We start from the raw sequence: 16,077 nt of genomic DNA on the forward strand, positions 1-16,077 counted from the left end.
AAACTGTATGACAGTCCTGCCATCATAAGGTGAACGGAAAAATGCAAAGTGATGATGCTTGATTCACAAATATAGAACATTTTGAGAGACAAGCTGAGGGCCAGACTTTGGACATGCCTGCCCTATGGCATCTACAGTATTCTATCATATCCCTGGGACTTGCTTGTCTGTCATGGGGAAAATAGACTCCAGATTTCAGATTCAGGAGAATCACAGTTTACACGTGGGCTCTAAAGAGGTTATGTCAACACTTTGGAAGTACAAACATGTCCAGGAAAAAAACTTCCAGCACTGAGGGAACACCAAATTTCCACCAGTTTAAATACTTCAAAGTGTTCTGTTGATGATGATAACTGAATCCTAAAATTAAAAACTTCTTAAGCTGCAAAATATCTGGTTTACAGCACCAATGCAATGCTGCACTGTAGGATGTAAAGGAGCATTACAAAATGTGTTTATGAATGTTACAGATTTGTTCACTGTGTAACAGGAAAAAGAGTAGAGAAGCTGATCAAACCCTGGCATGTGCTGGGTTTATTTGCTTTCTAGGCATGCTCAAAGGGCAACACTGAATCATCCACAGTGCAGTCCCCCATACTGGTTGCTGGTCTGCTGTTTTCATATATGTGAACAAGACATAAACACAAGAACAGCACACACATGACTGGTTGACATCTTCTTTTTTTTAATCAAATTCTTCTTATCTCAACAGCGTCTCTGGTTTTCTAAATACTTTGATGCAGCACCCATGACAACAGATGCCAACTTTCTTGGCTTCCTGGAATACGCTACATTTAGCAAATATTCCCACTATATTCACCGCTAAGTGCATGACCTTTGTCTTCTAGCTTAAAGTCACTTAGGTACACATGTCAAATTATACAAAAACTTCAGGTTTCTCATATTTTACATCAACAAATAAACAGGGGGAGGACAGGGAGCATCCTTACAGAGGCTGTCGATCCATCGGACAAACTGTACAATAACACAAAGTCAACAAATGTGTGGTTAGAAAAGACACTACCAGATGCAGTCAATTTAGAATTAAACATGACAGAATGTGGACTTGAATGGGAATGTAAAGGGGAATACCATGACCAAGTAAAAGTTCTCGTGGCATTCCTTTAGTATGCAAATAATGAATGGGCTGAAGCAGACAACAGGAACACCACACAGGTCTTTGGAACACATTTCCATATTAAAACAGAAGTCAGCTTGAGATCAGAGATTCAAATTAAGAATGAGAACAATGCAACAGGGAGGTCAATGAAAAGAAAAAGCACAAAAAAGCACAAATTTAAACATTAAAAATAATAATAATTACAAAAATGTTTAACAAACAAACAAACATATTCCTTGTCTGATTATTTCTTTAAATGTGAGATGGGGAGTGACATTGATATGTTTTGTACATTTCATATGAGCCATTGCTATGATTTGGCTCCTGATGAGAGCTCAGGTTCTTGGTTTCACTGCCAGCACGCGGTCCCACGTTTGCACTGAGACACAAGTGTGTGCGTGCAGCATACTGTAGATGAGGATAAGCAGCCTGACACATGGAGGTTACTGAGCTCTGCGTCGCATACATGTGTTTGGCCTGCGTGTGGCCGCAAAGCCGTGTTTGCAAAAGCACTTGTATGAGCCGGCGGTGTTCACACAGCGAGCGTTCTTGCATGGACTGACACGAACTCCTGGTTCTGCACACTCATCAATGTCTGAAAAACAACAACAATAACACATATCAGAGAGGGTAAGCTATAAAAAAGGAAATAAAACAGTGCGTAACAGTGCCAAACACAAAGTTACTAATACACATAACAGTCTTTGCATACACCTCTTTTGGCTACTTAAAGGAGCAATAAGTGGAAATTCATCATTTCTAGATTGAAGGAATTAAAAAATTGCTATGTGAAGAACTAGGGGTGTAATTTCATCTGGAGTATAGCATGACCTCACACACCCTCTCTCTGTGTTGATCTCCAGCCCCTTGTTTACAAGCCGGTCCAGCTGCACGTTCATGTGAACCCCCCCCCCCCAGAGCCCTTGGCCTTCCTTCTCTATAAAAGGCTACAGCCAGTGAGCAATGGCAGTGCGTATTTTCGAAGCGAAATGGCAGAGAGCAGAACGTCCACCTGAAGATGACCAGGATCCGACATTACCTCTAAAGAAACAACAGTCATTGGCAAAGAAGTCGTCGGATAAAGAAAGGGACAGAACCTGGATTAACATTGGCCTTGCATTTCCAAGGTGGAGAGCACTGCGAGAGCTAAAGGGGCTACGATTTGACTCGGAGCTAGCTCTTCTTCTCCTGGACAGGTACAACAAAAAGTAAAATGTCTGTTTTAATTAGTGTTACAGTAACGTTAGGCACATGTTGCTATGTCGATTCAATTAAATATAATGTTACAATCGTAGCATGGGTTAATGTCCGGAGCTTGAGTTATTAGCGGCTCAGTCCCAGCAATGGGTCAGGCGTTACAGTTGTGTTGGGTGAGTAGCCCGGCAGCCCAGCTAACGTTTGCAATTAGCATTGTAAAATGTAGCCCGGCTAAAACATCGCTCTCACTCACGGAGAAGAGTAGGAACGTTAGCGTTAGCTCCCGGTGTTAGCACTAGCCGGGATCCGGTGATGGCTCTAGCCGAGTCGGCTGCCACCGGCTACTGGAGTAACTTACAGCTATGGAGCGCTTCTACTAGCTCTTCTAGTCACTGAGCCTCGCCTCCATCTCAGCAAATATATTACATTTATTACAGGTATCATCATCATTGAAGTAGGCAGGGCAATAGCTAAACACAGCAGAGACCGAGAGTGAGTGAAAGACATCGCTAACTGCTAAACTAAGTTTAGACGAGGTGAGTGGGGGGTCAGGGGTGGAGAGCAGAGGTAGAGGGAGGAGTGCCTGCCTACTCTTTAGTATAATAGCACTGCATGGCACTCGGCTTGTGGTGCTCAAAGCACCAAAAACTACACTTGAACAACTCACAGCAATCTTAAGAGCTATATCATAGACTACTGGACTTGCTTGAGTTTCACCTCTCATCCAAAAGTCTGAAGTGAAGTCTTTAACTGAAGTTTCGAACTGAAAAAGCTTCTTGGCTGAGAGGTGAAACGTCTCCAAGAAACTCAAGTCCAGTTGCCTACGATATAGCACTTGAGATAACTGTGACCTGGATGACTGAGAATCTTTACCAACTCACAGCAATGTCTCTTTCCAGAAACCATGACCCGGTTACTCAAGACAATCCGCAGACCGTGTTGTAAAAAGTTTCATATAGGAACTATTTTCATTCTACCCAACTACACCCACCAACTGTATCACTGTGCAGAAGGTAAGGTGCATCTACTCATAGACAAGGCAAGAGTTAGTGACAATGTGAGATGTAAATAATAATGGCATCCTCCTTGGCTGAGCTGTAACGTTACCTAGCTCAGTGGTGCTAGCTGAGCTAGCAGTAGATGCATGCTTCCTTCTTCAGTAGATACTGACATGAGCACTACATGAAACTGCTCACAACAAGGTCTGTGGATTATCTTGAATAACCGGGTCATGATTTCTGTAAAGAGACATTGCTGTTGAGTTAGTCAGATGTATTTTTTGGCACTCTGAGCGCCACAAGCCGAGTGCCATCAAGTTCCAGTATATTGGAGAGAAGGCAGACATCACTACGGCTGATATCTCCAACACTCTGCAACTCACACCAAAACAATCTAGACTGAAAGAGCACTACAGGTGAGAGGCAAAATATGTATTTTTGATTTTGGGGTGGACTGTCCCTTTAAAATGTGGTAAATAATTAATGAAAAAAATCTATTTTTGTAAGACTAGCAAGGACAAACCTATACAGCGGGTGCGGGAGTGGTCCAGCCTAAAGCCTGTGTTACATTCACACATGGTGCCCAGATAGGAACGGACACAGCGGCCGTTTGCACAGCTGCATTCGTCTGAATCCTCCTCTGAACTGTCACCTTTTACAGACAAACAGGCAGGGGAGATGTGGGAAGAAAACAATGGTTAGTTGGGGGGAAATAGTCAAGAGTGTCTGACATATGATTGTATATTGACAAAAAATGGCGGATAGTTTTACCTGGGTTGTAGTTGGCAAAAGCTGCCAGGAAATCCTGCTCCCCATCAGACTCAGTCTCCAGATGCATCTCACACAGACGACTGAACATCTCTGAACACAAAGAATAAAAGTCGTCTTAGTTTAAAGGAAAGGAACAACAGAAATCGGCCGTTGAATCCAAGCGGCCAGTTGAATTCAGTTTGCTCACCTGAGTTTCGGGGTGGACAGGTGTTACACTCGGGCCCCCAGCCACGGCCGTAGTGACAGCAGCACTCTGAGTAGGTCACCACCATGCCGTTCCTGGGCTCACTGCAGATCAATCCCTCATCGACCTGCAGGAAACACACGTCTTTGTGGGCTGCAGTGCGATCTGGTTAGAAAAGGAGGATTAAAAAACATGAAATGTTAACTATAGCTTCACAATTAAAGGTAAAATGTAAGAATTAAGGCACTATCAGATTCACATAAAAATTCCAGTACATGGTTCAAGTACAGGAAGCCACATTCAGCCAGTCTCTGAGCTCTATGAAAAATATCAAGTTTTCTGATTAAAGCAGTGTTATGCAAATCAGTGGAAGATGTCAACAACCAAAGATTAAAATGTATGTAAATTTCATTTCAGGTGTATTCAGCATGTGTAAAGTGTCTTAAAAGCATATGTTTGGCTGTAGGAGGAGAATCACTACATCTAATTGCATTGTTGTGATAACCACAGTTACAGATGATGGATGTTGATCACATGTTAGAATATCTTAATAAATGCCAGACTGACTTAAATATGCTGCAGTGAAAAAAAATATATATCAGAGTGAAGTAAATGCATGCTCACTGGGGTTCAGGGTAATGGACGTCAGGAGCTTATCCAAACATGCATAAGTGAGAGTGCAGAAATGAGTCCACCCCTTAAAATAGTGAGTACCTGTGTAGCCTACAGTAGCTGTGACATTTTTAAGTTAGATATGCAGCAGTCGTCTATAAGTAAAAGATACAACAAAAGAAAAGCCTGACTAAACCTGCTACCTATTGTTTGTCTAGTATGGAGATCTGGTCATGGCACATGGAAGCTACGTTTTAAAGCTTTAGTTGGTAACTTTTATAAAAATAACCTTTTGTCATATTTGCTGAAAATGCATCCACACAGTAGTATTAAAAATCGTATTTCTCTGCCTCCTCTTAGTGATTATAAGGGCCTTAACGCACATGAACGAAAACAACCAGTCACAGCTGAGGAGTCTCTGAAGCAGCTGTCAATCTCTACTTGTGAATTGTGGTCAAACCGTCCAACTAGGCAGCTCTTCAAATATGAATCAAGATTCTGATTGCATTGCCTATTTCTCACATCGAATGAGTTTAGAAACAATTTTAAGTGTACTGTTTAGCTGTATTTGAGAAAGCTTGTGACCAGCTACAGAAACAGTTGAGCCAAAACAACGCACCGCCCACTGGCTGGGGCATGCTTTCTCATTTTACAGCTAAACAGTACAGTAAAATATGTTTCTGAAAACTTCTAAGGTGAGAAATAGGCAACACAGAAAGTCTTGTTTCATATTTGATCAGCGCTGCCTAATTTGACAGTTTGTGCAACGTTGCTTGATGCTTAAGGGTTGTGTTGTGTTTCGCTTATGGTGCTAAGTTGTGTGAATACACGAATGGCTGAAGTGCAGTACTGTAATGTGTAGTATGTGTTTTCATGGTTTTATAGTGTATGCATTTTCATTTCTTCTGGACTATTATTGTAGGCAGCAATACTTGTGCAGCTCCTGTGTCAAAGACAAAGTTCCCTCGGGGGACAATAAAGTATATCGTAACGAATTGTACTGAAGGATAGGGCATCATTTCATATCGAAGGGTGTGGTATCACATTGAAGGGTATCGCATCGCATTGTATTGTATTGTATTGTATCGTATCATGTCGTATCTTATCGAAGGATATTGTATTGCATCGAAGGGTATCATATCATATCGAAGGGCATTGTAGTGTAACAAAGAGTATCGTATTGTATCGAAGGGTATCGCACCGTGTCATATCATATCCAAAGGTATTGCACGTATCATATTGTATCATATCGCATCATATCGCATGGTATTGTACCTTACGTATCATTTCGTATAGAAGGGTGTCGTAACCCATTGAAGGGAATCGCAATGTATCGTATCAAAGGGTATTGCATTGTATCGTATCTTATAGAAGGATATCGTATTGCATCGAATGGTATCACATATTATTGAAGGGCATCGTATTGTATCGTATCATAGCCTAAGGTATTGCATTGCATCGTATCATATCATATCGCATCGTATCGTTTAACCACAGTTCCCAAGCCAAGATTAACATGATTGACAGCTGTGTAAGAGATTCCTTGGCTGTGATTTTTTGTTTACCAACAGTCACGGCAGATTTTTCACATATTATCTGCTTTATGTGCTTCTGTGTGGATTTAGTGACATTTTGACATTTCCAGCATATATGACAAATCTATTTTAATAAAAGTTTCCAACTGTAGCTTTAATAGATTAAATTATTTATTATTTATTTATTGATTATTTATTTATTCACACTTACAAAAACCAATGTCATAAATACAAACACTGAAAAAAATTAACACAAGCACTTATCAATTAGTGTAAGATTGATGGCTGTGTGATTAAGTGGCTGCGTGTGTTGCACTGATTATGAAGACACAGTTTGCTCTAATTAGGCAAATAGCTTCTCGTTACAGCTCCCTTATGCTGTAATTGTGAAGACAGAGTATATAGTAATTGTGTCATTTTTCGGTCTGCTGGTTGCAATGCATCACACCTAAACAATCCTATAGCAATAATCACAGATGTTAAACCAGCCATATTAAAGATGTTCATTACTCTGTAAGAAATGGCAGCTGGAAACATGAAAGTACTGTGAATAACATATCTTACATGCAAAATGATCATCAGTGAGGTCAAGCCATTCTTCACTAAATGAAGATCTGTTTTTTCTCTACCAGAACAAATCAATTTTATCATCAGCACAGACACAAATTGTTTCTGGAAAAATAGACATGCAGAGAAAATGCTAAAAGTAATCACTTTTTTTCTCACACTGAACATGCTCAGATATTGCTTCGTCTGCATCAATGCCTCAATTCCATATGTATTTTTTTTAATAACTACACAAAGTGGTATCTCTCCAAAGAATGGGAAAGCGTTTTTATAAAGTTGGTAAGAGGGAAAACATAAAGCCAGTACAGGCCAGATGGGACACAAGTTGGGAGGAATTAAAAAGAGCAACATGAGCGGCAGATGTCGAGGTAAGCCAAAACTCATTTGGATCGGTCATACTCAGGTGAGCTGACGCTGATTTTACCCACCGTCATAGACGCACTGTTTCAGCGCTGCACTGAAGGTGAGGGGAGGGTCGCAAAAACAGTGAAAGGAGCCGGGCGTGTTCTCACACCTCCCATTCTTACAGTACGAGGGGTCCTGGCACTCATTCACATCTGCAAAGGGCACCACAGACACTGGTTACAGTATGAACATCTGCTTGGGGCCAGCTCTTTGTCTGTAGGTGGTGGACACAATAATTTTTTAAAAATGTGCTACATCATGAAATTCATTACAATTATCCTGCATTATGTAAAGTTTACTGCACAGTGTTTGTGAATATATTAAAAATACATTGATCCAACTTTCAGCTTTAACAAGTTGCAGACAGTTGAATCAACTCTGACACAACAAAAAATGAACATTTTAAGCTTGAAGTGATACTGTAATGGTTTGGATAACAATGTTCGGTGGGTGCTGTTATTGTGTCCACCCCTAGTTTACTTTCTGTTTACGTTTCTACCATAAATGTTGCATGCAAAGTTCTGCTTATGACAAAAATTAGCTTCAGTCATGCATAACACTGCAGCTGGTCTCTAGTAAACATGCAACCAGTCTGTGATATCTGCACAAAGGCTGCAGGTTAAAAGAGGAAGCGACACTTCAACTGAGGAATCGTTTATCTTCTGAAAAGTTTGCAGGCAGTTTGCAGAGAAAATGATACCGCCATTATGGCCAGTGTGTACTGGGATGTGTATGTAGCAAGTCTCTAATCTTTGCTCTTGGTTGAAGGTTGAACAAAACCACATATGGTGTCTCCACACTGATAGCTGAAGAATGAGGGTCTGGTATGAATTTAGAAAGGCATGTTTAAAATCTACCGGGTTTTCCCAACTCTTTTATCAGTCCAACTGTTTTTAATTCAGGCCATTACAGAACAAGCCATATTCAGCCATGTTATTTGTTATTTGTTCAGAACTTGTCAGTTTAAAACAACATTGATTGGACTGGATTTGCTCAGTTTTCTAGTTTAACAAAACCTTTGACAAACATGATTCCTGTCCTCAGCATAAGAACAGAAGAATTCGTGGTGAGTGCATAGTAATTGTCAATTGATCTTTCCCATTTGTGATGGTCCAACAAGCTGTCGGAGTAAGCATGGAGCCCACACTGTAACTAATTGCACTCCCTGAAGAAATAATATCATTTTTTTTTGAAAAATGAAAGTGATTCCAGAGAGAAGCAGACAGAGGGGTCTACAATCTGTGTTTGAAGGATATATCCAGGATGTCAAACTGACTCAGCAGCAACAACAGGTTAAAAAGACAAAGACAGTTAGAAGCTAAAGCTGAACTATAGGCTACAGATCACAGTGTAAAAGTGAACCACCACATCACTGCTGATCGCCACACAAGACAATGAATATAAAGGGAAACTTTGCTGATATTAAACCAGCTGTGTGGCATCACAGTGTGTGCAGATGAACGGTGTTTTGCTGGTGCCACTGCCAGCACCCGAACCTCCACCTCCGGAAGGGCAGGAATCTCTGGGGGAAGTCAAACAACATTCATCTGCGCACAATGTGATGACACACAGCTGGTTGAACATCAGCAAAGTTTCCCTGCTTCCCTTCACTGGTTCCTGTACAGCAGGGTCGGTCTTTTTTTCACTGTTATAATCATTAAAAAGCAAAAGCAGCACGTGTATACATTCAGTAGGCTATATCTTCAGTAGCTAGCTAGCTAACCCTACACTTTTCAGGGTCTGATTTTGGAACAGGGAAGAAACGTATATCTTTTTCCAACCTCTCCAGGTAACGATTATCATTAATACACGACGTGCCCCAGGCACAACATTTAGCTCCAAATCCACAAAACCAGCCCGAAAATGAAGGAAATCTGAAACAACTGCATTAGAGACAATGGAGTACAGCTGTGTTGTTGTTGGACCCTGGTCTGAGCCAGCCCGATGCTACGTTATGATTGGCCAGTCTGCGTCCGAGGGCAGGACTTGTGGGCCACATGCTTCCTAAAAGTAATTGCAAAAGCACTTGACTTGAGTGCCGACTCAAAGCTTGTGACCATAGGTGAGACTTCAAATGATTTATCAGCATTTACCATTTTACTTCTGTCTTTAATAACACAACCATCTGTGAAGTTACACTTTGATTTGTTACTTCCCTGTCACCTGGAGTAATGCTCTTTGCTCTCTTCTGTGGGAACAAACCACACTCTCAGACTTGGAGGTACTGATTTTTGTCCCAACTATGCCACACTTAGCTGTAAACTGCTACAGTAAACACTGAGGGCCACAAACAAAAAGGATGACATCATCTGCAAACAACATCACCTCACTGTTACAAAACTAGAACTTTCCAATCCTGAGCTCAGGTGTGTCTTCAACTATGACAAACAAAAGAGTTAACAAAGACACACCTGTTGGAGTCTGGAGTCTGTTTGACTTCATTAAAAAAATGCAAACAAATCTCCCATTTTAAGTGTAGTGGAACAAGAGTTTGCCATATTTGCAAACACTTTCTACAAAATACCTCTGGCAACATGGTCACAGAATGGCCATCTGATATTCATGCTTCACAGTCAGACAAGAATCATTCCTCACTGCATTTACTTCTGCACATATGCCAGCTGCAGCCTTGCTTTCTTAAAGTGGGGTAGTTTAACTGCACTTCCCCAACCTCTGGCCACAAGGAGGTAAAAAGTGAATTCCAAGTTTAAGACAGAGTTCTCAACCAGATTTTATCAGCAAACCCTAGCCCCTTTTACACTACCTCTTAAAGCAGGAATTTCATGCCATTATGCCGCCTCGCCATTCTGTATAATAGGTACAATTGTGCAATGGGGGAACAGAGTTGCCTCGCCTGTAAGTCGGCATTGGAGGTAGTGACAGCACTGAAATGGTGTCAGTATAAATAGGACAGCAGGCAGGATGGGATCATGGGTGGAACAGTTGTGACATTTCGACGACCAGCAGTTCAGGCATCAGTTACAGTAAAAAATGATTGCAAAGGCAACTCCTGACTTGAGTTATATAAAGTTATAGAACACTTCTAACTATTTCATTTCAGCACTAAGCTGCACAAACAAACACACATCACTTGATTGTCTACAGTCTAAACTATTTTTACCATTACATGTAAAAAATGTACATAGAAATACATACTGTAAGTCTTCTATGTTCATATTTTTGTCCGTTCACCATCTGCAACTCAGACCATGAGCTTAAATGCATGTTTTCAATTAGTTTGGACTTTAGTTTCACTGCTTCGCTAACAACATTTCAGCTCCACATCTCCACCAAAGTCATCACTCCCGCCACTCACTCTACCCTCACCAACTGCATCACTGAAATAAAATCCTGTCTTCAAACAAGCTTCCTCAAACTTAACTGTTACAAACCAGAAGTCGTCATCATTGGCCCAAAATCTCTTCTCAAATCCATCCATAACTTCTCCCTCTCCATCGACAGCTCCACTGTGCTCAACTCCCCCCATGTCCGTAACCTTGATGTCATCTTTGATCAAACCCTCTCTTTTGACCAACATATCAAACACATCACCAAAACAGCCTTCTTCCATCTCAGAAACATCACCCGCCTCCGTCCATCCCTCTCCTTCTCAGCTGCAGAGACTCTCATTCATGCATTCATCACTTCCAGACTTGATCACTGCAACAGTCTCCTCTACAGTTCATCATCCCAAACTCTCAAGAAACTACAACATATCCAGAATTCAGCTATTCATCTTCTAACACACTCTTGCACCCGTGACCAGATCAGCCCCCTCCTCATCACCTTTAACGCCCTCCACAACCTGGCTCCCACCCACCTGTCTGAGCTCCTCCATCAGCACACTCCCTCCCGCACTCTTAGGTCTGCTGATGCAAACCTCCTGCTCCCACCAGGACTAACCACTGCCCCTGGGGGGGCAGGGCCTTTTCCATTGCTGCCCCCACCCTCTAGAACTCAGTCCCTAAATACAACAGAGAATCCCCCTCACTCTCCACCTACAAGAAATCCCTCAAAACACACCTATTATTATTTCCTTTTTTGTTTTGTTTTGTTGTTCTTGTTCTCTGTAAAGTGTCTTTGAGTACCCAGAAAATTGCTATATGAATCCAATGTATTATATTATTATTATTAGTTTACCTAAGACAGAATATGTATCATAATGTATGTATAATATTTCATCCAACATCATCATGCTGCCATCACTATATGTAAAGAAATGATGGCTGCAACTAGTGATTTCTATTGGTGATAAATCTGTCGATTGTTCCTTTGTTAATAGATTAGTATATGGATTAGGTCTATAAACTGTCAGAAAATGGTTAAAAATGATCAGTGATTCCCAAAGTCTAAGATGACCTCCCAAAAGGTCTTGTTATGTCCACAAGCCAAATATATAAAGCTTACTGTCATAGAGGAGTTAAAAAAACAGAAGATATTCACATTTACGAAGCTGAAATCAGAGAATTTTGCCTTTTTCTTTTAATCATTCAAACCAATCAATCGATTATCACATTAGTTGGCAATAAATACTGGATTGTGGGGTCCCCCAAGGTTCAATTTTAGCTCCAATACTTTTAATCTTTACATGCTGCCACTTGGAAACGTCACGAGGAGGCACGGCATCAGTTTCTACAGTTATGCTGATGATACACAGCTGTACATTGCCGTGTCTCCTGATGACTCAGGGCCAATTGATGCCCTTTTTAACTGTATTTTAGATGTTAAGTCCTGGATGGCAGAAAACTTTCTTCAACTCAACCAGGACAAAACCGAGGTCTTAGTTATCGGTCCTGAGGCTCAGAGAGACAGGTGAAAAACCTTGGAGTTATCTTTGATTCGAATCTTAGTTGTGAACCGCATATTAGAAGTATAACCAAAACTGGATTTTATCATCTTCAGAACATTGCCAGAGTGCGATCGTTTCTCTCCTTAGCCAACACAGAGACACTGATGCATGCTTTTATCACCTGCAGAATTGATTACTGTAGTAATGCTCTAATTTCTGGTCTTCCTAAGAAAAACAGCTCAGTCACAGTTATTACAAAACTCAGCTGCATGTGTGCTGACAAGGACCATAAAGAGAGCACACATTACACCAATTTTAAAGTCTCTACACTGGCTTCCTGTGTGCTTCAGAATTGAGTTTAAGATCATTTTCTTGGTTTAAGAAGCTCTAAATGGTCTTAGTCCTACCTATTTATCAGATTTGATTTTATCATATGAACCCTCTAGAACCCTCAGGTCTTCTGGTACAGGCCTTTAATCAACCCCAAAGTTAGAACAAAAACTCACAGTGAGGCAACTAATGGATTAATTGTTGCAGCTCTGAAAGAAATCACTGGGTCTTCTCAAGGTTGTCCCTCTGTAATATCACCTCTTAAAGTCAATTTCAGGCTCAAAGCGATAAAATACGATCACAAAAATCGCCTTGAGCCACTTATAATGTGATGAAAACACAAACTGTTTCGACACGCTCACATAATTTGTAATCATCTTTAATTGTGATTACAAAACATCATGGGCGTAATGTTTGATCTGCCTCCTCATTATGATAATGTCAATGCCTTCTACTTAAACCAGAAAAATGATGAAGATGTGTGTTCTCGCCTGTGTTTAGTACAATGACACCTACAGAAAGGTTAGTAGATTTGTTCACCTTCTTTGTTCAGCTTGGCACAGATATCAGCTCTGTCTCATATACACTGCCTCCCACAAGCGCAGACAGCCAACACTATCATTTCTTTGTTTTGTTTTTTCCTAGAATAAACTGCTGTTACCCACCACTGCCTCGCTGCTCTTCATAACACCCCCACTGCACAGGGTCTGCACTCACCAGCCTGCTCCTCAGGAGTCACACAACTGTTACGGTCGGTGGCCAGGGTCCAGGGCGGAGAGCAGATGCAGTAGTACGACCCTGGAGTGTCCACACAGTGTCCGTTCTTACAGTTGGATGGGTCTTCACACTCGTTCACATCTGTAGAACAGAAAGGTCAACTCAAAGATCAAGATAATCTCTCCTTTGGCTACAAGTAGATAAACGCGGAATAAGATTTCACTCACCTGCTACTGTTGCGATCACACACTCCTTCTTGCTGGGGTCTGGAGTCCACGGCCGTTTGCAGTTGCAGTAGAAAGACCCTTCAGTGTTGACGCAGTGACCATTAGTGCACAAAGACTCGTCGTGGCATTCGTTCACATCTGAGGGAGAACAGGCAACCACAAAGAACAACGTTCTTCTGTTATGAAACATCTACAAAACAAACAGCGTGTTTACAGATGCTATTTAGGTTACATTTTTAGGTGTGTATATCTACACACTTACCGATGCACTCGAGAAGGTTGCCGTCGTAGTAGAAGCCCTGCTGACAGTAGCACTCGTAGCCTGGCTGCGTGTTCTCACAGCGACCCTTCTTGCAGATTTCTTCAGCAAACAGAGAACACTCGTCGATATCTGCAGAGGTGGAAAAAGAAATCTCTTTTTAGAAACAGACTGTCACTCCCCACGTTTTACCAATCTCATGAGGAGCGTACTTAAGTCAGGTGGTGCTATAATCGTTCTAATGTTATATTTGTTTTTATTCTAACAAAGGATTTTGGTGCAAAAGCAGGAATATCTTATCGTTGTGTAGCCCTTTTGTTTGTGAATGTTGTGACTCAAGTTGTGTAATATTTACCATGGTAGACAGGCAGGCTGTACATGAGTCCTTCATCATAGTATAGGCCTTGACCATTTGGACACAGGAATCGGAATTCAGCTGGGTGGAGAGGACCGGGCAGAGTTTAGTAAACAGTAAAATATACAGTAGATGCAGAGTATGACAAAATGTTCACCATTTGATGGAGACTTTAACCCAGATGCATTTAGCACTGGTGAACTCAACAGAAATAGAACCAGCTATTATCATGGGCACAATTCTTAAAGTATAGAGTATTATCTCAACAACGTTTGAACCTCTTGTACTTCGCAAGGACACTAGTGTTCCCAGCTTACATTACTGTCTTCTGGAGGCTGTAGCAGTTTGAGTTTTAAAGATAGAGTGAAGATATTATATGAACCTTGAAGGCCTGATGAATCTATCGGTACCAACTGTATCATGTTTAGTTGTTGGGAAGGGGGTTAAATGATGCTCCAAAGTTAGGCGAAATTTTGGTGAGGGAAAAACTGGCATTCGCATTTTTACAGGGATCCTTTGACCTCTCCCCTCAAGATATCTGAATGACAATGGGTTCTAAAGACACTGAAGAGTCTCCTGTTTACAGACATGCCCAATTTTGCTAGACCCAAGCAGTTCTTTAAATATTTCTGCATACTGTGGTCCCTAAAGTGTCTTAGAAATGCATAAATTGGGTATGCCTAGATAGCTGAGACTCCCATGGATTCAATGAGCCAAATTGTATTCATGTGAGATGATGTTAGTCCCCATAATAGCCTTTCATTGCAGTTTTTTGAAACGTGTCCTTACTGTATAAAATGACCCATTGTGACCTTCAGGATAATCACAGCCTCATGAAACTTTACAACCACAAACTAGAGACCTTGGACATTCAGAGGATGTAAGGCTTTCATAAGTTTCCAGAACTGATTTGCCTGCCATCCAATCCCCGAAAAATGCAAGTCTTCCAGAAATCTCCATATGTCAGAAGCTTTTGATTCCAAATTACAGCATGGATTCTTCTACAGTATTCTTCAAGGTCTTGGTGTATTAATGTGGTATTTTGGAGGGCACTTTAACCATTTTTTCAATTCTCAAGTGGTAAAAAATGCTTACATTTAGCACCAAATCTGTGTAACAATGGTATAAACCAGAAAATTGTTTCAACAACTTATAAGACATAACTGAGCATGGGAACGGCCATCATAATGTTCTAAACTCCTATAAACTCTGAACTTTCAAAGTCTGAATAGATGCCTGACCAAAACACTATGTTCATTACATATATATTATTATTGTCCAAACCCTTGTGAGTAACACATTCAACACACTGAGGTACAGACCCATTAATAACCTGATCAAATGTGTGTTTATGTGCATTATGCACCCAGGATGTAAATGTACCAGATTGGGAGACAGGACAGGGGTAGATCTCGCAGTGGTCTCCCCATCCCACACCAATGGAGCAGCAACATTCCTGCTTGGTGACGTTGGTGGCCAGGACGCTGTCGCAGAACACAGTATCATCGAGGTTCAGGTAGCACTCCTTCTTCTCATCCGTCACTACTCGAACTGCTGCAGGAGCAAACACAGGGAATGTTAGGGAACAGATGTTTTGGTGTGCAAATCCAGCAACTGGACTGGATCTCATTCAGGCTCGCCAAGCTGGCCTGTCTCTTAATTTTAGTTTATTTTGTGACTTGGTTCATATAGAATATATGATTTGGTAATTTATGACCAATAATTATAATTGTTTGTCTTTCAGGTCGTTAGATTGGTTTGAACTGAAATGTTTTGGTTTCAGGACAGGCGGGGATCAAATGTTCAGGCCTGGTTTAAGCTCGGGGATAAATGTGGGTCCACGCTAAAGCAGAAGGAATCAGAGCAGGCTTACCCTCACAGCTGTGTTTGTCCTCTGAGAGGACATAACCGTGATTGCAGGCACACACGTAGGAGCCCGGTCTGTTCTCACAAGAGCCGAAGGGCTGGCAGAGGCTTCTGTCGGCGCATTCATCTATGTCTGAAAGGGAAA

The 16,077-nt window shown here is 41.3% G+C and overlaps 1 protein-coding gene across 4 annotated transcripts in view; it reads right to left on the bottom strand.

Moving 5' to 3' along the window:
* Positions 1-663: 663 nt before the first annotated feature.
* The window catches only part of ltbp3 (latent transforming growth factor beta binding protein 3), a 57,122-nt gene continuing 41,708 nt past the window's right edge, over positions 664-16,077 (bottom strand). For 3 of the 4 annotated variants that reach the window (XM_049592321.1, XM_049592320.1, XM_049592319.1), the window contains 11 exons: positions 15,940-16,065; positions 15,450-15,620; positions 14,067-14,147; positions 13,715-13,843; positions 13,453-13,590; positions 13,226-13,366; positions 7,413-7,541; positions 4,274-4,435; positions 4,087-4,176; positions 3,839-3,967; positions 664-1,715 (listed from right to left, as the gene is read on the bottom strand). In XM_049592321.1, the coding sequence (XP_049448278.1) occupies positions 1,564-1,715; positions 3,839-3,967; positions 4,087-4,176; positions 4,274-4,435; positions 7,413-7,541; positions 13,226-13,366; positions 13,453-13,590; positions 13,715-13,843; positions 14,067-14,147; positions 15,450-15,620; positions 15,940-16,065 (1,448 nt within the window). In that variant the 3' untranslated portion in view covers positions 664-1,563. The remainder of the gene's footprint in view (positions 1,716-3,838; positions 3,968-4,086; positions 4,177-4,273; positions 4,436-7,412; positions 7,542-13,225; positions 13,367-13,452; positions 13,591-13,714; positions 13,844-14,066; positions 14,148-15,449; positions 15,621-15,939; positions 16,066-16,077) is intronic. The other variant, XM_049592322.1, reaches the window with a different exon arrangement.

The sequence above is a fragment of the Epinephelus fuscoguttatus genome, linkage group LG12 (genome assembly GCF_011397635.1).
Source record: "Epinephelus fuscoguttatus linkage group LG12, E.fuscoguttatus.final_Chr_v1".
In the NCBI taxonomy this organism is placed as follows: domain Eukaryota; kingdom Metazoa; phylum Chordata; class Actinopteri; order Perciformes; family Serranidae; genus Epinephelus; species Epinephelus fuscoguttatus.